The 18,661-nt window shown below is 48.3% G+C and overlaps 1 protein-coding gene across 6 annotated transcripts in view; it reads left to right on the plus strand.

Annotated features, from left to right (window-relative positions):
* XPNPEP1 (X-prolyl aminopeptidase 1) overlaps window positions 1-7,143 on the plus strand; it is a 51,914-nt gene extending 44,771 nt beyond the window's left edge. For 5 of the 6 annotated variants that reach the window (XM_027528594.1, XM_027528595.1, XM_027528599.1 and 2 more), the window contains 4 exons: window positions 860-1,033; window positions 1,919-1,995; window positions 3,236-3,334; window positions 6,579-7,143. In XM_027528594.1, the coding sequence (XP_027384395.1) occupies window positions 860-1,033; window positions 1,919-1,995; window positions 3,236-3,334; window positions 6,579-6,707 (479 nt within the window). In that variant the 3' untranslated portion in view covers window positions 6,708-7,143. The other variant, XM_027528600.1, reaches the window with a different exon arrangement.
* Window positions 7,144-18,661: the final 11,518 nt, after the last annotated feature.

Here is an 18,661-nt window from a genome sequence, read left to right on the forward strand (position 1 = left end):
AGGTGGTGCCTTGTGTCACATGGCAGGCTTCTTGTTCAGGCATCGAGCATGTCTAAATTTGGGTGAAAACACACGTCCTCCCCTTGCCATAACAGCCCGCAGACTACTGCAGGCCCAGCCTGGGCAAGTGGGGTTGCTGCTGCACTGAGCGGAGAGGGCCTCCAGGGAGCCAGACTTAGGATCGGGCCCAGGGTCAGCTGTACCTCCCTCCTGACCACTTGTGTTGGGTGACCTCGGGAGGGTGGCTCTCAGGAGAGGGCAGCAAGGCATGAAGGCCCCCGGGGAAGCTGGTGCAGCCTCCTGTCTGCCCCGGGTGTTGGGCCAGCGCTCCTTTTAGGACTCATGTTGGGATTTATTTTACTGGGAGCCTGACTTGAGAACTACACCTTGTTGCCTCAGGACTGGTGGGTGGACCATTGCATGGGAAGTTGATAAGACCTGGTCCTCGAATCTGCTTAGATTGCCCTGGCACTCATCTCCCCGGTACCACTTTCTTCATGCTTGCAGTCTGGTTAGGATCTCATTTTGCAGTTCCAGAACTGTAGGGTTCCAGCACTGGGAAGGGAACGTTCGTGCCATCTACTGCAGCCTTTACCTGCTGCTGGCGACGTCCCTGACCAGCATCCTTCAGCTGTAGAGTGAGCTCCAACTGGTGGGGGAGCCGTCCTACTCAGGAACTCTGGTTGTCAGAAAGTTCTTCTTTGTGCTGGACTGAAACCTGAATCCTCCAGTAACTTTTACCCTCTGGTTTCTGTTTCATCTTCTGGAGCCAAACCTAACAAATCTAATCTCTGAAGTGCTTTGCAAGTTGGAAAGTAGTGTACAGATATCACCAAGTGGTCCTTTATGTGTCTTTCAGGCCACCTCCTTGACTCCTTTGCCCGCTCAGCGTTATGGGATTCTGGCCTGGATTACCTGCATGGAACGGGGCATGGTGTTGGGTCTTTTCTGAATGTTCATGAGGGTCCATGTGGCATCAGTTATAAAACATTCTCTGATGAGCCCTTGGAGGCCGGCATGATCGTCACTGATGGTAGGTGTCCCTCACCTAGAGGCTGCGCGTGGATCCTCTGCCTTTTTGAAAGCTCTGTGTTGTTTCTTATTTTTTATTATAAAGTGGAAAAAATTTCCCCTTCCATCACTTTGGGCTTCCCTCATGGTTGAGATGGTAAAGAATCTGCCTGCAATGCAGTCGGGAAGATGCCCTGGAGAAGAGAATAGCAACCCTCTCCAGGATTCTTGCTTGGAGAATTCCATGAACAGAGGAGTCTGGTGGACTACAGTCCACGGGGTCACAAAGAGTCAGACCCAACTGAGCGACTAACACTTTGACTTCCCGTCACCTTGAATTAGACAACAACCACATTTGCTAATTATAAAAGTAATAAATATTCATTTTAGAAAATGTGAGACTGTGGAATGATATAAAGAAGAAAATGGAAATTATTTGTAATCCAATTTGTAATTCAGGGGAAACATGACTTAACATTTGTATATGTTAACTTCTTGTTTCTTTATATATGTGCATACCTTTTTTAGTATCATTGAAATTACACTGGACATATGGTCTGTATTCTGCTTTCTTACCTAATATGTCCCTATATCGTTACCAAATCTTGGTGAATGTCTTTTAACACCTGCATCATTGTGTCTTACGGCTCTGCCCCATACTTCGTTTGGCCGATGTTCTGTTATTTTACTCCCTGCCCTGCAGCCAGTTCTCAGGAATTCCAAGCCTTTCTGTCTCTGGACTTCTAGATAAAAATGCCTCATGGAAAGGGGTGTATCTGGGCTCTTGCACTGGATTGAGTGGCCCTTCCTCTGTTCTCCTTCGAAGTGTGGTCTGCCCAGCAGTGAGAGCTTCTCTGCATGTCTTCATCGCGGGCTGCTCCTCATTCAGGGGTTTGGTTTGTTTTAGAGCCAGGGTATTATGAAGATGGGGCTTTTGGAATTCGCATTGAGAATGTTGTCCTGGTGGTGCCTGTTAAGACCAAGGTGAGTAATGATGTATTTATTTTGTTTTAAAAATTCCCTTATTCCTTCATGGGGGAAGATGAAGGCTTTTGTCCTTCAAACCAAGAGCATGCCATTCTGGGGCCAAAATGGAGTTTCCTTCCCTTGGTATTGGGGTCTTTCCTGGAATTCGTTCTCTTCTGCAAAGCTAGAAAGAAAATCCTGAGTGAACGGGGACCCTGAACAGGGACCCTGAACGGGACCTCAGGGAGCCTCAGGCAGGCCCCTGCTTCATGTAACGTGGGGCTCTGAGTTTACTGGAGGCACGGTCTCATCATGAAACCTTCACTGTGTGTGTGTGTGTGGCCGTCGGGGGAGCGAGGGTGGAGGGTGCTTGTTTAAAAGCTCCCTCCAGATGTTGAAACTGAACCTCCATGACTGGGACCTGGGAACTATTTTCAACAAATGCCCCAGATGGTTGTTACCAGGTAAAACTGAGGAAGCCTGAGCTAGCCGCTGGATCAGGTACCACAGATAGGCGATAAGACAGGTGTGGTGCCGTCTCCCCATCACAGTACCAAGAGGAGGCAGGTTTTAGGTGCTGGGCTTTACCTCCAAGACCTGTTTGGTCCTCCTCCACAGTTGGAGGGAAGTGACTTCCTAGGCCTGCAGGGAGGCTGGCCACTGGGGTCTGCTCTCTGCCTGCACACTGGCATCTCTGGCGCAGCCTCACCTCTCCCCATCCCACAGGCCCTGCCAGGAAGGGAGACCCAGCATGGCCCATGTGCCCTGCTGTTCCATGCCTCGTGCACTGGACAGACCTCTTAACGTCACCTGAGGGGCCTGGCTGGGGCAAGGCAGGCCGCGTACTTGATGTTAAAAAAAAAAAAAAAGATCTACTGGGGGCTTACGGCTTAGCAGAGGCTTGAGAAGCAAACCAGAGATGCGCCTGCTTCTAGATGCCCCGCCGCCCCCCCCCCACCCCGATGCCTTCTCCCATCACAGCAGACAGGAGCCTTGTGCACCTGCTGACCAGGTCTTCAGCACTCAGTCTGGCCTTTCCTGAAGGCGCAGGCTGTGGTCTGCACAGCGGAGCAGCGCTTGGAAAGTGGCCCTGCCCTGTTCTTGTCTCCTTCATCTGTTAGAAATGGTGACCGGCTAACCACTCTTGATTTCTTGCTACACCTGGCTGAGGGGTGGTCATGTCTTGGGTGGGTGACCTCAGGGTGGATCATCGTGATGAAGAGGAATAAACGCTCCTATTGTCTTCCCTTTCCCATAGTATAACTTCAACAACCGGGGAAGCCTGACCTTTGAACCTCTGACTTTGGTTCCAATACAGACCAAAATGATAGATGTGGATTCTCTAACAGACAAAGAGGTAACAAGGGACTCCTGGGGCAGGGGGCAGAAGTGTGTGTGTGGGGTCGGGGGTGGAGAACCGCCCTCAGTCCTCCCGTCCATCCTCACTTTTAAGTCCTCTCTGCCCTGTGTCCTCCCCTCCATCCTCACTTTGAAGTCAGAGTCTAGGCCGGTTGAGTTGGAACATCCTAGGTTCCCCAAGGACTGTAGGTGCTTTTCCTGTAGTTGTTGGCTTTCGAGGTAGGTAGCAGCCGTTTGCCCCCCCTTGGAGGCTGTAGTGTTCATAGGTGGGAATGAACAGCGTGCTCTTGCCTCTCGGGAGGGCAGGAGCCATAACTGCTGGGAGGCATGTTTAGCAAACATGGACCATGTGTCTTCCCACAAAAAGCCAGGTGGGCAGGAGGACTGTTGGCTGTTGCACACACCAGATTGTTTCCTCGTGTTGCATGAAACACTAAGGAACTGAGAAGCACAGTCTATGATCATATGCGTGGTTTTCACACAGACGAGGAGGTGGGTGGTTGCTCTGGGCTCTGAAACCCTTCACAGAGCAGAAGCATGGCCGTGCTCACCTGTCAAACTCAGAGGGTGATAGGTCTTGAAACCCCTTCAGACCCTCGGGTGGGTCCCCAGGCTCAGATCCAGAATTCTGTAGGCAGACTGGAAGGGTCAGGCAGGCGATCAAGGTCAGAGTAGGGATGAGGGTCAAAAATGGTAGAAACACCATCACTCCAGCTATCTGCTGTGAAGTGATCAGGCTTGAGCCAGGAAGATAGAAGCCAAAAGGATACCAATTCCAGAGCAAAGCAGGTGGCTGGAAGCCCAGCAAAAAGCAGCCTAGCAGGAGCCAAAGGCAGGCCAGCGTGGTGGGAATAAGAGGTGTTTGTTACCAGGGGCAGCTGCTGGCCTCATCCCAGGGGCTGTGAGATGGGACTGTATCCTCAGTGGAGCCCCACGTGGGTCTTGTTCTTGGCACCAGAGGAAGGTGCCTCTGCGGGCTGAGGAGCCCCTGCTACAGGCCTGTGGGATGGGGTTCTGTCCACCAGAGGCCCCTTCTTCTGCCTCATCCAGTTCACAGATGGCTGACAGGAAGGTCATCCACTTCTCAGTCTGATGCCCTCTGTGTGTGGGCACTTCTTCTTGACCTTCAGTGCCCTTAGTTCAGCCAAACTTTCCTGCTCACAGGACTGACACAGGCCCCTGAGGCTGCTTTATTCATTCAGGTCGGAGATGGATATGGAACAGGAAGCAGCACCAGCTGTGTCTGTTCAGCAGGAAGACTCTCTCCTGTGGTCCCGGGGCTCTTCCCTGGTCCCCGCAGGGGTAGCCTAGGTGGGAGCGGATGAGAACGCAGAAGTGAGCATGGGAGCCCCCCTGCTTACAACCCTCAGCCCCAAGGAACCAGTCTCTTCTCATGGCCCCCAAATGCAGCTTCCAGGGTCTTAGCAAAAGAGTCTCCACTAAGAAGCTGCTTTGCACTCTTGGATGCTGAAGGCTGTGTCGTCTGCCAAGTAATCCCGGGTTGGAGAGGCCTTGCTGTCCATGTGAGTTGTACCGGTCAGGAGACATTTCTCCCATGTGACTTTCCATTTTATCCAGGGAAACAGCGCATGAGGAAAGTTAAGCGAGGCCAGCTTTTCCTTGAGGGAGAGTTTTGTTACCCTGTGACTCCCCCATGACATTGGCAAAGACTAGTACACTCTGTCTGGTCCAGTGTTCATGACTATATCTTATGGACTCAAATCACTGAACTATTCTTTTAGTCAGTCAGTTTTTGTAGGACAGGGAATATCTTCTTACCTTGGAATCATTAGCAAGTTTCCACAAATAACAAGTAGAGGACAGTATTTAATATAACCAAGCAGAGTACATTTATTATCTCTTGTAGAAAAAGGGTTCATTTCCCATATACCACTCAGTAAATCTGGGACTTCATTCTGTCTTTAAGCATAGAGATACCCCACAACAAGATACTGCCCACTGGGCTTTGAAACTCGCAGTCCTTGCCCTTTACTGCCTCACAGTCTTGGCAGTTTTGGGGTTGGGGCTGCATTCCCATCCATCTGTCACCAGGTGGCAGCAGAGGACTTTGGACACGAGTGGGTGCTGCAGGCTGCCAGGGCCTTTGTGGTGATGCTTTGGCTTCTGATGGGGGTCCCCTTTTCCCCCAACCAAAAGGGTCTTGGGAGTTTCTCTGTGGCCCCTCATTGCTCCTGTCTCTTGCACTGTTGAGCTGCCTTACACCCCTGCCTGGCCTTGCTGGTGACATGTAGCAGCTTGCTTGTTTTTGGTACCGCACCCCCCCCAAGGCCCCCACCTCCCAGACAGACTAGTAACTCTTATCAGTGGGAATTGGAGTCCCAATTGGGTCAAAGCCATTGGCAGCATCATGCCATCTGTCTAATGTGAAGTGGGCAGGCCCCCTTCATGGACAGTAGAGAGTGGGTTCTGCTCTAGGTAGAACTTGCTTTCTTCCATACTTCAGCCTCCCTCCCTCCTCATGAGGAGGAGATCTAACCTTTTACACATGCACAGCCTCTGTCATCAGGTCCAGCACGTCAACACTGCCCCCCCCACACACACATCCCCCAAGTCCTTCCTTTTTGCCTCCTTTTTTATCTCCTGGTGTGGTGGTCCTATTCACTTGAGCGTCTGAAAGTCAGGCTTACTCCCCACCCCACTCTGCAGCACAGCCCTTGACCACCAGAGGCTTTGGGTGCATCTGGATGGCCACACTGGCGAGACTGTCATGGACCTAGCTGATCCTCCTTTATTCAGCTTTGTAGGTGGATACAGAATAGGAAATTCAGTGCCTCGGTAGGACAGCCTCAGATGTGTCTTCACAGCGGTTGAGGCAGTAAGGGTGGGTGCAGGAGCCACGAGAAGCCCTGCCCCTCTCTCTCTCATCGTGGCTTCCAGGCAGGGGGGCTATTGAAGGGAACTCTGGTTGCAAGTCTCCCTGCACTCAGGGGAGCCCAGAGCCACAGCCTGCCATCAGGCTTTCACCGTTCCCCCAGAGTCACTGAAGCCCGTGTGCGGCAGACGGTTCTGGGAACGTTTTCACCATCAGCCCTGTGGCTCATCCTGTCTGTTTCCAGGGAGGCAGAACACAAGGAAATCGCTGTCCCTGGGCAGGGAGAGAGGGTCCTGTGCTCCTTTACTCTCAACCTGTGAGCTCTGCACGTGGGGCCCCGCTGCTCGATGGGCAGGCTTTGGTGCAGGTGTGATGGTGAAAATGCGTCTGTCTTCCCTCCCTCTTGCAGTGTGACTGGCTCAACAGCTACCACCTGACCTGCAGGGACGTGATCGGGAAGGAGCTGCAAAAGCAGGGCCGCCAGGAAGCCCTCGAGTGGCTCATCAGAGAGACGCAGCCCATCTCCAAACAGCCTTAATACCTCCTTGGTTTTTATAAAAAACAAAAAACCAAACAAAAATGCTCTGGGGAAAGGAAGAAGCCCGGCACACCCCTGACATCTCCCCCATGTCCCCTCCTCCTTCCTTACTGCCCCTTTTTACTTTTAGACTCTGAGAAGAAATGAGAATGTTCTTATCCTCTTTGATATTTTCTTGCAGACACTCAATCTTTTATGATTTTTTTTTTAATTGAATGAGCCAAGAATAAGTTGCTGTCCCAGAAGGAGGGTACCTATAAGCTGAGCGCTCGATCGGGTGGGCGCCCTGAGCGGCCACAGGGAGCCCTCCGGCCGGCGCTGGTGAAGCAGGCAGGGCTCTGCGACGGCCACGTTCCCGGTGCTAGTCCCTCATTCATGATCCCCTTCATGCACACGAGACTGTATTTATGACCTGAGATTAAAATGTCAGAATGGGCTTCGTCTCCGCTGTTTCTGTCCTCCTGGCACCGTATACTCTACTGTGTGTGGGGTAGGCTCCTCTTTAGGGCACATGTTCTAGGTCGGGGGCGGGGGTGCCTTTTGGGGAGACATCCCTGGCCTCCCTCTATCTCTTCTGACTTAATTTTCAGCTTCTTTTTCTTTTCTCTAAAAGCCCAATGTTTTTGTTGAGTATTTTTATTTTCCTTCCTTGCCTCTGGTTTTAAAATGTCATTGATATACCAAAAAAAAAAAAAACCACCAAAAAACCATGTCTACAGTGACAGCCTTCTGTGATCCAGTCTACAGTGGACAGTTTGGAAGTCCCATTGTCTCACTGTTTGTAGGAAGTGGTCTTTGGCTGGTGCCTGCGACTTCCTGTCCTTGGGCCTTCCCTGGACTTGCACACGTGGGGCAGCCTGAAAGGCTGGCAGAGCTTATGATTCTGAGGCCTCAGACTGTGAGGACTGGGTTGGGAAAATGAACCCCTCAGCCCTTAGCCGGGATGTCCGAGGTGTGGTCTACGCTGTCTACTGGGGTTTCTCAGCGGGACTGAGCCCTTCTTGCTGACGTGGGATCTTGTTCAGTGACGCACCCTTTATTTTCTTCCTTCCCTCCTGGGACTCATTTTCCTTTTCTCCCCCCAGTGTTTCCTGGAGTCATCTCCCAAGAGGCCATTTCCATGCAAATCCTTGTCTTTGGGTCTGCTTCTTTAGGAACCCAAGACATACCCTGTACATATAACCACTATTTGCAGCATATTTTTTGCCAGTTTCTTTCTTTGTATTTAGTATTCAGTAGTATGTAGAATGTGTGTGCACAGATAAAAGAATATTTTTGCACACATGCACATCATGTACAGACATCGGGCCATTCTATACATATGCAATTTCCTTTTTTAACTTGGCAATATATCCAAGTTATTTTTCCATATTGGTACACATAGATCCAGTTGTTTTTAATGACTGTAGACTATTCTGTTGCATGGCTGTATCTTTTTAAAACCAGTCTCATTGAATCTTAAATTACATCTTTGATTTGGGCGGTAAATCAAATCATCTTTGATTTGTGAGAGGTAAGTAGAAGCATATGTTGGCTTTTCACCAAAGCATGGCTGGCACGGGCCAGTGCCCATTACTTTCTCCAGCTGGGGAGCAGAAAACAAACTAATCTGTATTTACTAGGGCTTCCCTGGTGGCTCAGATGGTAAAGAATCTGCCTGCAATGCAGGAGACCCAGGTTCCATCCCTGGGTTGGGAAGATCCCCTGGAGAAGGGAATGGCTACCCACTCCTGTACTCTTGCCTGAAGAATTCCATGGACAGAGGAGCCTGGTGGGCTACAGTTCGTGGGGTCACAAAGAGTTGGACACGACTGAGCAACTAACACATTCACTTCAATCTGTATTGAACCAGGGTGGCAGCAAAGCAAACTTGACTGAGAGGGTGAACCTAAATTGCCAGAATACCTACGAATGGACTTGTCAACATTTACACCACCCCTCCTGCCTTCTTTCCTCTCAAGGATCATTGATTCCAATTTGCTGTGTGGGAGGAAGCAAGATAGACAGCCAGTTCTCGGGCTATATTTGTAACAAAGCTAGGAAAACACAGAAGCAGTGCCACACAGTGACAGGATATATTTTGATCAGCCAGAGATCAATCCTTGAATGCCTTTGGTTCACTCTTGCTCATATTTCTAATATGTTCCATAAGATTAGACTTAAAACAGGCGTTTTCCCTCTGATGATAGAACTTACTAATCACCCTCTCATCCACCTGAAAGTTGGAGCCACACCCCTACCCCCTTGAGCACCCAGACCATCTTCTCCTCTGTGACATGTGAAACTTACCCTTTCTCAGGAAATGGGAGCTGTGAACTGCAGCTGTTTTGGAGTTTAAACAGACTGTAACTCAAGTGTGACGGCAACTCCACTGTTCGTTCACCAGGCTGTTAAGCCTGTCACTTCCCAAGGCAGCCTCAGAGCAGAGTTTGATTTAATCGGCTCAAGCCCAAGAAACAAAAATTCCCTGGTGCCAAGAGCTTCCTGCCCGGACCTGCGTGTCTTGGCATGAAGTTCAAGAGACATAAACTAGGCAAGATGGCCCCAAAAAGACCGAGGACCAAAATAAAACTGTGATGTGCAAGAGCTCAGAGGAGACGATAGGGAGTTAAAAATGAGGATCAAATGAATCACTGTTCCTCACTTTAAATGATAAACAAAAGTTTGGCTGCAAAGCAGGCATTGTGCTAAATTTGTGGAAAATTTTCAGGGAAGCTGCTCTTCTGTGTCTTTGTCTTGTTTCCTTTACTGTCTCTTGAAGTTTTAGGTACAAGATGGGATTCAAAAATGGCTATGATACGGGGCCTCTGCTGTGAATAGCCCAGAGGCTGCCTTTTGGAAGCTGGCTCACCCTCTGGTTAAAAATCCATCTGGGGGGCTTCCCTGGTGGCCCAGTGGTTAGGCATCTGCCCGCCAGTGCCAGGGACGTGGGTTTGATCCCTGGTCCAGGAAGACCCCACATGCCGTGGAGGAACTAAGCTCCTGCACAACTATTGATCTCATGTGCCCTAGAGTCTGTGCCCTGCAGCAAAGGAAGCCACCGCAGTGAGAAGCCTGAGCATCACGACGAAGACCCGGTTCAGCCAAAAAAAAAAAATCTGTGTTGCTTATGCTGTGAGAGGAGCCCACCCCACCATCCTCACTCTCAGCACCTATCCAGCCTAAAGGCTGGTGCCAGCATTTAGCCACCCCGCAGTAACAACCATTTATTGTCAGGTTGGAGCAGGTATTCATGTACTCACAAGCTGAGAGCGAGGGCTTGCCCTTGGTTTTTCCTGGCAGCTGGGGATTTATACCAACAATGACACAAAGACTCACAGGCTGCCTTTGGTGACACCTTTCAGCTTGAGCCCTGCTGGCTCCTAGGGAGAGACAGAAGCGGGGAGTCAGAGGGCTGGGAGAAGACAGGAGGGGTGCTTGGTAATTTTAATGCCAGTACTGTGGCGGCTGGTTCCTGAAAGCAGATGGAGTGCAAAGAATGAGAAACTCATAGGATCAGAATTTGAAAACAAAAATTCAGATTCTGGCAAGGTGATGGCTGTTGTGTCAGAGGTTTTGAATCTCTTCAAATCATTCCCTAAAAACACAGAGAAGCTGGGATAGCACACTAAAACTCGTGGATGAGATTTATACCAAGTATATGGGACATGTATCCCTACAAACTTAAAAAAAAATTTTTTTTAATTGTAGTAAAAGTCATATATTATAAAACAGTTTTAAGCATATTTAACTGTACATTTCAGTGGCACTAAGTATATTCACATTGTTGTGCAACTGTCAACAATCATCCACGTCCTGAGTTTTTCACCTTCTTAAACTGAGTCAGTGCAGGGTAGCCAGTGTGTTGTCAGCAGCTGTGCCGAAGGACACTGAAGGAAATTATGAAGGGGTGCTCAATGGACTCGAGAACCCCAAAATAACCATCAGAAAAATTATTCTACCTTAAAGGAAAATGAATTCTTTAGTAGTCAAATGAATGATCCAGTCACACAGTAGAAAATATATGAGATTGTCATTAGCTTTTGCAGCAACATTTTGGAGAAGAAGAAATGGAGTAACACAGGGCTGTGGTTACAGGGTGTTTGTCATTGTTTATTAAGCCTCAAATTTCTTTCACGTGTTTTGTATCTGTGCTGATTTAGCAATAATTATGTTAAAACCTAACAGTGACCAGGTGGGTAAAATTAGAGCTAATGGGTTGGACCATGATGGTAGGGGTGGGGAGATGCAGATGCCTCTGTAACTGCACACATTTAGGGAAGGAAGTTCTCCTTGAATCGATCTTGATGGAAGATTCCATCACAGACACCATCGTCTCACCAGACAGTTATTTTTTGAGACCTGGGAACACTGGGATTTTCTTACTTTTTTTAGTTTCATGTTTGTCCGTTTGCCTCCATGGCTCCTTCAGGGGCGGGGAGGAGATGAGTTTTTCTTTTGAGGTTTCTCCATAGGGTGCATGTTGAATGGATGCTGGTATGCTGCTGCTGCTGCTAAGTCACTTCAGTCGTGTCCGACTCTGTGCGACCCCATAGACGGCAGCCCACCAGGCTCCCCCATCCCTGGGATTCTCCAGGCAAGAACACTGGAGTGGGTTGCCATTTCCTTTTCCAATGCATGAAAGTAAAAAGTGAAAGTGAAGTCGCTCAGTCATGTCCAACTGTTAGCAACCCCATGGACTGCAGCCTACCAGGCTCCTCTGTCCATGGGATTTTCCAGGCAAGAGTACTGGAGTGGGGTGCCATTGCCTTCTCTGGATGCTGGTACAGACAGGCTCAACTGCACCACAAATGGTATGTTTATAGCAGCCCGGACCATTTTCTTACCTTCTGCCCCAGAAGTCAGTGCAATGTCTTTTTTTTTTTTTTTTTAAACCTGAGTGCCTGTCACAAGGCACTGCCATCTCTTCAAAGTCCTGCTTTGGCTCTGAGGGCCTGAGGACACAGCCCCTGGCCCATCCTCCTCTTCCCTGAAACCCTGGGCTGAGGACTATCAGACTTGAATTGATGCTTTCTTGCTCTGTTTTCTGGTCCTGTCCTGTGAGTGGGTTACAAACTTTTTCCTTGCCTGAAGAAACCTCATCTAGTCTTTCTTCAGAATCCCTTGGACTGCAAGGAAATCAAACCAGTCAATCCTAAAGGAAATCAATCCTGAATATTCATTGGAAGGACTGATGCTGAAGCTGAAGCTCCAATACTTAGGCCACCTGAAGCGAAGAGCCAACTCATTGGAAAAGATCCTGATGCTGGGAAAGACTGAAGGCAGGAGAAGAAGGGGATGGCAGAGGATGAGATGGCTAGATAGTATCACTGACTCAGTGGACATGAGTCTGAGCAAACTCCAGGAGATAGTGAAGGACAGGGGAGTCTGGAGTGCGGCAGTTCATGGGGTCACAAAGAGTTGGACACGACTTAACGACTGAACAGGAATGAAAAGATGCTCTATCCCAAACATTTTGTCTGGGAAATGAAGAATAATCATGAGATATTATTTCATAAATACCACATTGACATAACTGAGGCTTCCCTGGTGGCTCAGACGGTAATGCGTCTGCCTACAATGCAGGAGACCCTGGTTCAGTCCCTGGGTTGGGAAGATCCCCTGGAGAAGGAAATGGCAACCCATTCCAGTACTCTTGCCTGGAAAATTCCATGGACTGAGGAGCCTGGTAGCTACAGTCCATGGGGTCGCAAAGAGTCAGACACGACCGAGCAACTTCACTTCACTTACGTTGACATAAAATTTTAGATATGATAGTTCCAACATATTGGTAAGATGTTGAAAACTGGTACCTTTATGTACTGCTTAGAGGAGATGTACTTGGTATAAAAGCTGAGGAGAGTATGGTTTATATAGTGAATCCTAAAGGAAATCAGTCCCGGATATTCATTGGAAGGACTGATGCGAAGCTGAAACTCCAATACTTTGGCCACCTGATGCTAAGAGCCAACTCATTGGAAAAGACCCTGATGCTGGGAAAGATTGAAGGTAGGAGGAGAAGGGGACGACAGGATGAGATGGTTGGATGGCATCACTGACTCAATGGTCATGAGTTTGATCAACTTTGGGAGTTGGTAATGGACAGGGAAGCCTGGTGTGCTGCAGTCTATGGGGTCGCAAAGAGTTGGACATGACTGAGCAACTGAACTGAACTGACTGAAGTTGTTAAAATATAAAACAACAGCATGAAGGACTAAGAAAGAAATGGAGGCATACTGTTTCAAAGTTCTTATAAGGACTGACATGAATTTGAGTGAACTCCAGGAGATAGTGAAGGACAGGGAGGCCTGGGGTTGCTGCAGTCCATGGGGTTGCAAAGAATTGGACATGACTTATCAACTGAACAGCAGTCTTTTTTAAAAAGAGAATTTGAAGCTATTGTTTATGGGTCACTGTGTGGACCCACTACATGGAGGCTACAAATCCCTTCCCCAATTTCTGTCTCCTTCCGAGAAAAGTCAGACGTTTTAGTTCTGCAGCTTCCCAGGCACAGCTGAAAATCTGTGGACTTCTCTCCTTTCAGAATCAGTCATCAGAGGGGGTTCCAATCAGAAAGCTGAGACTTGAAACTCTGCCCAGTACATCACAGGGCCCAGAACCCTGGAGCTCAGACCAGCAGGGCCCACCATCCTGGCCCAGTCAAATTTCAAGCCAACATAATGTAAAGAGAGAATTTGCTAAACAGAGACAAACCCCAATATACCAACCATTAAACAAAACAAAAACCAACCAAACTTCCAGGACACTATTACAAAATAGATATGCAAACATCATCTCAGAATAGAGGACAGTTAACGTAAACACATTTTAACTCATGGTAAAACTTATGATATTGGCTTCACTTTTTTTTTTTTCATTTCGGGGGATTGTTTTGTTGCAAACATCCTTATTACACACAGAACCATGGAAGATGCTAAATGGAAGAAACCAGGCACAAAATAGGGCACCCCCCAGGAGTCACATAGAGAAAGGATGAGCACAGGTGAGGCTCCCTCCAGGAGACACAGGTAAGGCTGGTCTATGTGGCCAGATCTGGTTACCTGGGCTTGGGGGTAAGTAACTGGAAGGGAGCATGAAAGGCTCTAAAGCTGCTGGTGATGCTCTGCTTCCTCATCTGGGTGCTGGTTTCATAGCATGTCCAGTTTGTGAAAATCCAGAGAACTCTGTACTTATAAAACTTGTACTTTTTTGTATGCCTTATACAGGAATTAAGTGTTAAAAACACATGCTTCATCATTGCCTACCCTGAGTCTTTAGTTCTTTGGGACCCACTGATCAAGTTCAACCTCCATGTTTGATAGAGGAGGAAACGGAGCTCCTGAGAAGGGAGGCACCCATTCTGGGTGACAAAGCAAGTCACTGGCCAAAGTGAGTCTGCAGCTTGAAGCTTAGCTCCGGGACCCCTCGCTGCTTCCGGCTTCCTTGTTTTTCAGGAACCATGGAGCTGAAGGCTGCGCTAGTGCAGGATGGGTCCTGGCTGTCTGGGGTGGTGGGTGGGGCTCAAGGAAGGTGAAGAGGCTCACCTGGTGGGGCTCAGTTGATGGTTGAAGTGTGGAGTGGGTGTTGCTGATACCCTCACCACGGGAGCTGTCCTTACCCTGAGGCTCTTCAGTTCCCCTGCTGAAGAGCTGTCTGCTTCCATCGGCAAGTCCTTTGCTCACAGCAGCTTCATTTTATTTATTTCTTAAGAGAAGAAACTTCTCCTTTTCAAGGCAAATTCTTTGCCCACTTATACACTTGAGGGTATTATTAATTTATGATAATCAAATTGTTATTGAATTATTTTGTATTTGCATGTTTTATCTCTTTCCCCCCATAGAGTCGTATCCTTCTGACTACAAATATATTCGGTATTTTTCTCTCCAACAAACAACCCCTTTCCTGGTCCTGATTAATGAATCAGTATGTACGTGGGAAGTGCCTGTGCTGGGCCCTGTACAAGGACAGGATGGACAGTGTCCCCGGTCACAGACGGCAGGTCCTGCTGCCTCGCAAGTTATTTTCAATGTTTTCAGACTCTGAGGACGCTGCAGCCCTCTGCACTCTTTCCGGCTCCTCATGCCCCTATTTCTCTTCCACTCACTGTTAACTGACTCCACCCTCACTACCATTTTGCTTTGTTGTTTAATTAATTTGTTTTTTAAAGCCAGCGTCCTTTGAGCCAGATGAACACACGCGTAGGTTGCCTGGGACGGTCCCCTCTCGCCCGCGTTCTCGTAGCACGGTTAGGACTAGCGCCCCGTGTCGCCCTCGCGGCAGCGCTCTGACGTGGGTGCTGAGCTCTCTGGCCACACTGCCTCTTGGTAGTCATGTACAGTGGCCTCTTTTGCTCGTTTGTGTTAACTTTGTGTCAGTTTTGGCCAAGTGTTGATTAAGAGCTCAGGCTTTGATAAAAAACAGGTGTGACTTTAAATCCCAGAACCTCATCTATACACAAACCCTGAGCTTCAGTGTTTTTATCAGAAATCAGAGGAACAAGAGTTACCTACTTCATAGGGCAGCTGCTGGCTTCAGAGAGGGAAGTGCTTAAAGTAGCTGGTGTGGCTCTGGGCATGAGGTAAGTGCTTGGTAAGTAGCTTCCTGAAGCTCCCTCCTCCCTCGACGCCTGGACTCCCCAGGGGCTCCTCCAGCTCTCTGAGGCTTTCTAGGTTCTTCTCTGGCTTTTCAGCCTCTCCTGCCCTAACTTGCTTGAGTTCTCAGCATCCCAATTTCTGTGATTCAGTCCAGTCTTGTTATGAAGAGTGTTGGCTGTGGCAACAGATGTTCCAGTTCGAATCCTAGTGGCGTTTCACCAGCTGAGTGTGCTCGGGCACATTGTTTAACCTCTTGGTGTCTCAGTGACCACGCCTGTGAAATGGGCAGCCTCCCTCTAGCGGGTAGTGAGGATCCTGTGGGCTGAGACTTGCGCCGAGTGCCTACCACTAGTGAACATCCCATCAGTGCTGTGCTAGTCCCAGCCTCTCAGGGGTCCCGATGGTTCCCTCCTCTCCCTTACCCCATCTTATCCATTCTGCTCCTGGGGCCCCCCAAAACCCTCTCCTCTCCCTTCCCACTGCTGCTGCCCTAACTGTTCCAGAGCCTTGTTTCTTCTTGACCTATTCATACCCATATCTCTGCTGCAAGTCCCCTCCCTTTCCAGTCCTTTTTCCATGTGAATAGCAATTGAATATTTTCTGAAGCACATTTTCGATTGCATCACTCTTCCGCTCTAAAACCTCCTACGGTCCACAGACTAGATCTCAAATCTCCAGTGTAGCTGTTTTGGCTTCACCACCTGGACCCCACCTGCCTAACCAACTTCATTCCACTGCTGTGCCCTGCCTGTGCCGGATGAACCAGCTCAATGGACTTGATCTTTCTCTCTCACATCCTCCCTGTGATACCCACCTCAGAGATTTGTCCCCGCTGGCCTCTGAGACACCCATACCCTCCCAGATGCCCAACTTCTACCATCCTTCAAAGCCCAGAGGAAATGTCACCCTCTCCTTGTAGCCTGCCCGGATTATTATTATAACCCAAAGAGGAAGTTTTCTCTAGAACTCCGAATCTCTCCGATGGCTACTGCACTTCTTACTCTGCATTTTGTCTGAATATAATTTATCCACAACAGGTCACCTGCCACTGTTCCTGTGTCTTCTTATCTCCTGCCTGTAGTCATTAGCCCTGCTGTCTCCCTCGGCGTGTCCAGGACAGAAGCGGTTTAATGCCACTATGTGCAGGGCCTGTGTGCAGGCTCCAAGGTCAGTGCTGTGAAGACCATCCTAGTCTCTCTGCCTCAAGGGGACAGAAAGCTGTTGGGGAAAGAACACGTGCACCTGCGTGCATGTATGTGCACCACACACACGCACACACACACGACTTAAGAACATTCTCAGAGAAGCCCATCACATACTCTTGGGCAGCTGAGGCAGCACCCAAGAGAACTGATGAGTTCTGAAAGGCTGCAGAGTGGGAAAGGCTTACCTCGTGGGTAACCAGGAGCCTCTGCAGAACAGAGGGTTTGCACAGAGACCAGAGGCAGGGACATGGGGGACTGGCTGGCAGGAAGTGGGACCCTGGGAGGGGGCAGTTGGATCTGTTTCCTCATTGGTCGGAGGGACAATTCCCATCCCAGCTATGAGACCTCTCTGAGTCTCTGTTTCCTTATCTGCCTACATCATGGCCTAGTGACCACAATCACAGGCTTGCTTGTCAGAGTGACTTGGGTTTAAATCCTGGATCCTCCTCATTATTGACTGAGTGACTTTGGGAAAGTCATGTGAGCCTCAGTTTTCTAAGCCTGCCAGGATGGTAGGAGGCAGAATGACACAGTGAACTGGAGTGCCAGGTGATCATATAAATGCTCAGTTCAGCCGAGGATACCATTCCAGAGCTGCAAGCTCTTTGCCGTCTCTGGGGGATGTTGCAAGCTAGGCTCTGTAAGGGCTGGGCATGCAGTGCTTAATTAAATCACAAGTTACATCCCAAAACAAGATAGGTCTAACATTAAGTGATGCAAGATGCCAGGATGTATGAGCATTATAGACACAATTATGATGAAGGTCCCCATTCTTACGGGGCTTGTAGACTGATTAGGGAGATAAAGCCACCTTGAGCCAGCCTGTTGAGCACCTTGATCTAGCGGTCAGAGAAGGCAGACCAAGAAGGTGAAGCAGCTGGAAAACCTGCCTTAGAAAAGTTTTAGCAAGAGGTCTGGGTAAGTAGTGGGGGGTTGTTCAGAACTCTGCGAAATTCAACGGAGAATTTTTATTAGCAGATATGTACCTAGGCAGAGTCTTTGATGGGGTAGCCCTTAAATGTTACGAGCAATGGGAAGAGTCTTAGCTGTTCAGATTTTCAATCACAAGGCAGAATGGACTCTGATGACTGTAGGAAAGAGCTAGAGCCTAGCTTTGTTTGTCAGCTAAGATGTATCTAGAGAAGACCGTATTTCAGAATGGAAATCAAATTCTGGTGGGGAAGAACTGTCTTTTAAGGGAAGCTTGTTTGCACTGACACAATCACTTGAGAGCATCAGTTTGAGTCTTTGTATCCAGAATTTACTGAAGCGTAGAATGAATACACTATACATCATCTGCCTTAGGCACTGCATTGTAAATATTTCACGGCTTTAAATATATGCCGTGATTAGGTGTGTGTTTTGGTAGTTAAATGAATACGGGCTTAAAGCAATGAAATGAAAATATTTCAAGTTCAGCATATTTTCATCTGAGGGCTTTAAGAATACGTCATAGAAAAAATTCTATCTTCAAACCTGAGGTTCTCCTGGCGCTTCCCTTGTTGTCCAGTGACTAAGACTCCATGCTCCCAAAGCAGGGGGCTCAGGGTTCAGTCCCTGGTCAAGAAACTCAACTAAATTGCAACTCATGTTGCAATTAACTCTGGGCACAGCCAAAAAAGAAAAAAAGCTGAGTTTCTCCTGGTGATAACACAACTGATGGCTGAAAGATCCTGGGTCTTGGACTTTAGGTTCTTATTTTTCTTTTATAGAAGAAAATTCCCTAAAATGTTCACAGATGTTCTCAGCTATTTTACAAATTTGTTTCATATTAGCTAATATTACTCCAAAAGCCAGTTTTAAAATAAATTAACCAATAAAGATGGAAGACAAGGTTTAAGTGTTGAAGTGGCTTTGAAATAAAATGAAAAAACCAAATAATGTTTAACAAATCTTTTTGAGCACGTACTATATATTGAGCTGTTTATTATCCAATTTGAGATGACACTTAGCAGCTCCTGGTACCTCAGAGATCGAGTTTAGATGGATTTGAATCCCTAAATCCATGGTCTGTGAAAGTCCATATTCCTCTAGCCTTAAAGGAATGTACCATTTAAGAGGGGAAATAAGGCAGGTTCAGGAATAAAGGAGAGAAGTCGAGTCTGTAGAGGAGAAAGAGGCAAGTGTTTAGGAGAAAGAGAGAAATTGTTACAGTTGGAAGAATCAGAGAACACTT

Source organism: Bos indicus x Bos taurus, chromosome 26, assembly GCF_003369695.1.
Source record: "Bos indicus x Bos taurus breed Angus x Brahman F1 hybrid chromosome 26, Bos_hybrid_MaternalHap_v2.0, whole genome shotgun sequence".
NCBI lineage: Eukaryota > Metazoa > Chordata > Mammalia > Artiodactyla > Bovidae > Bos > Bos indicus x Bos taurus.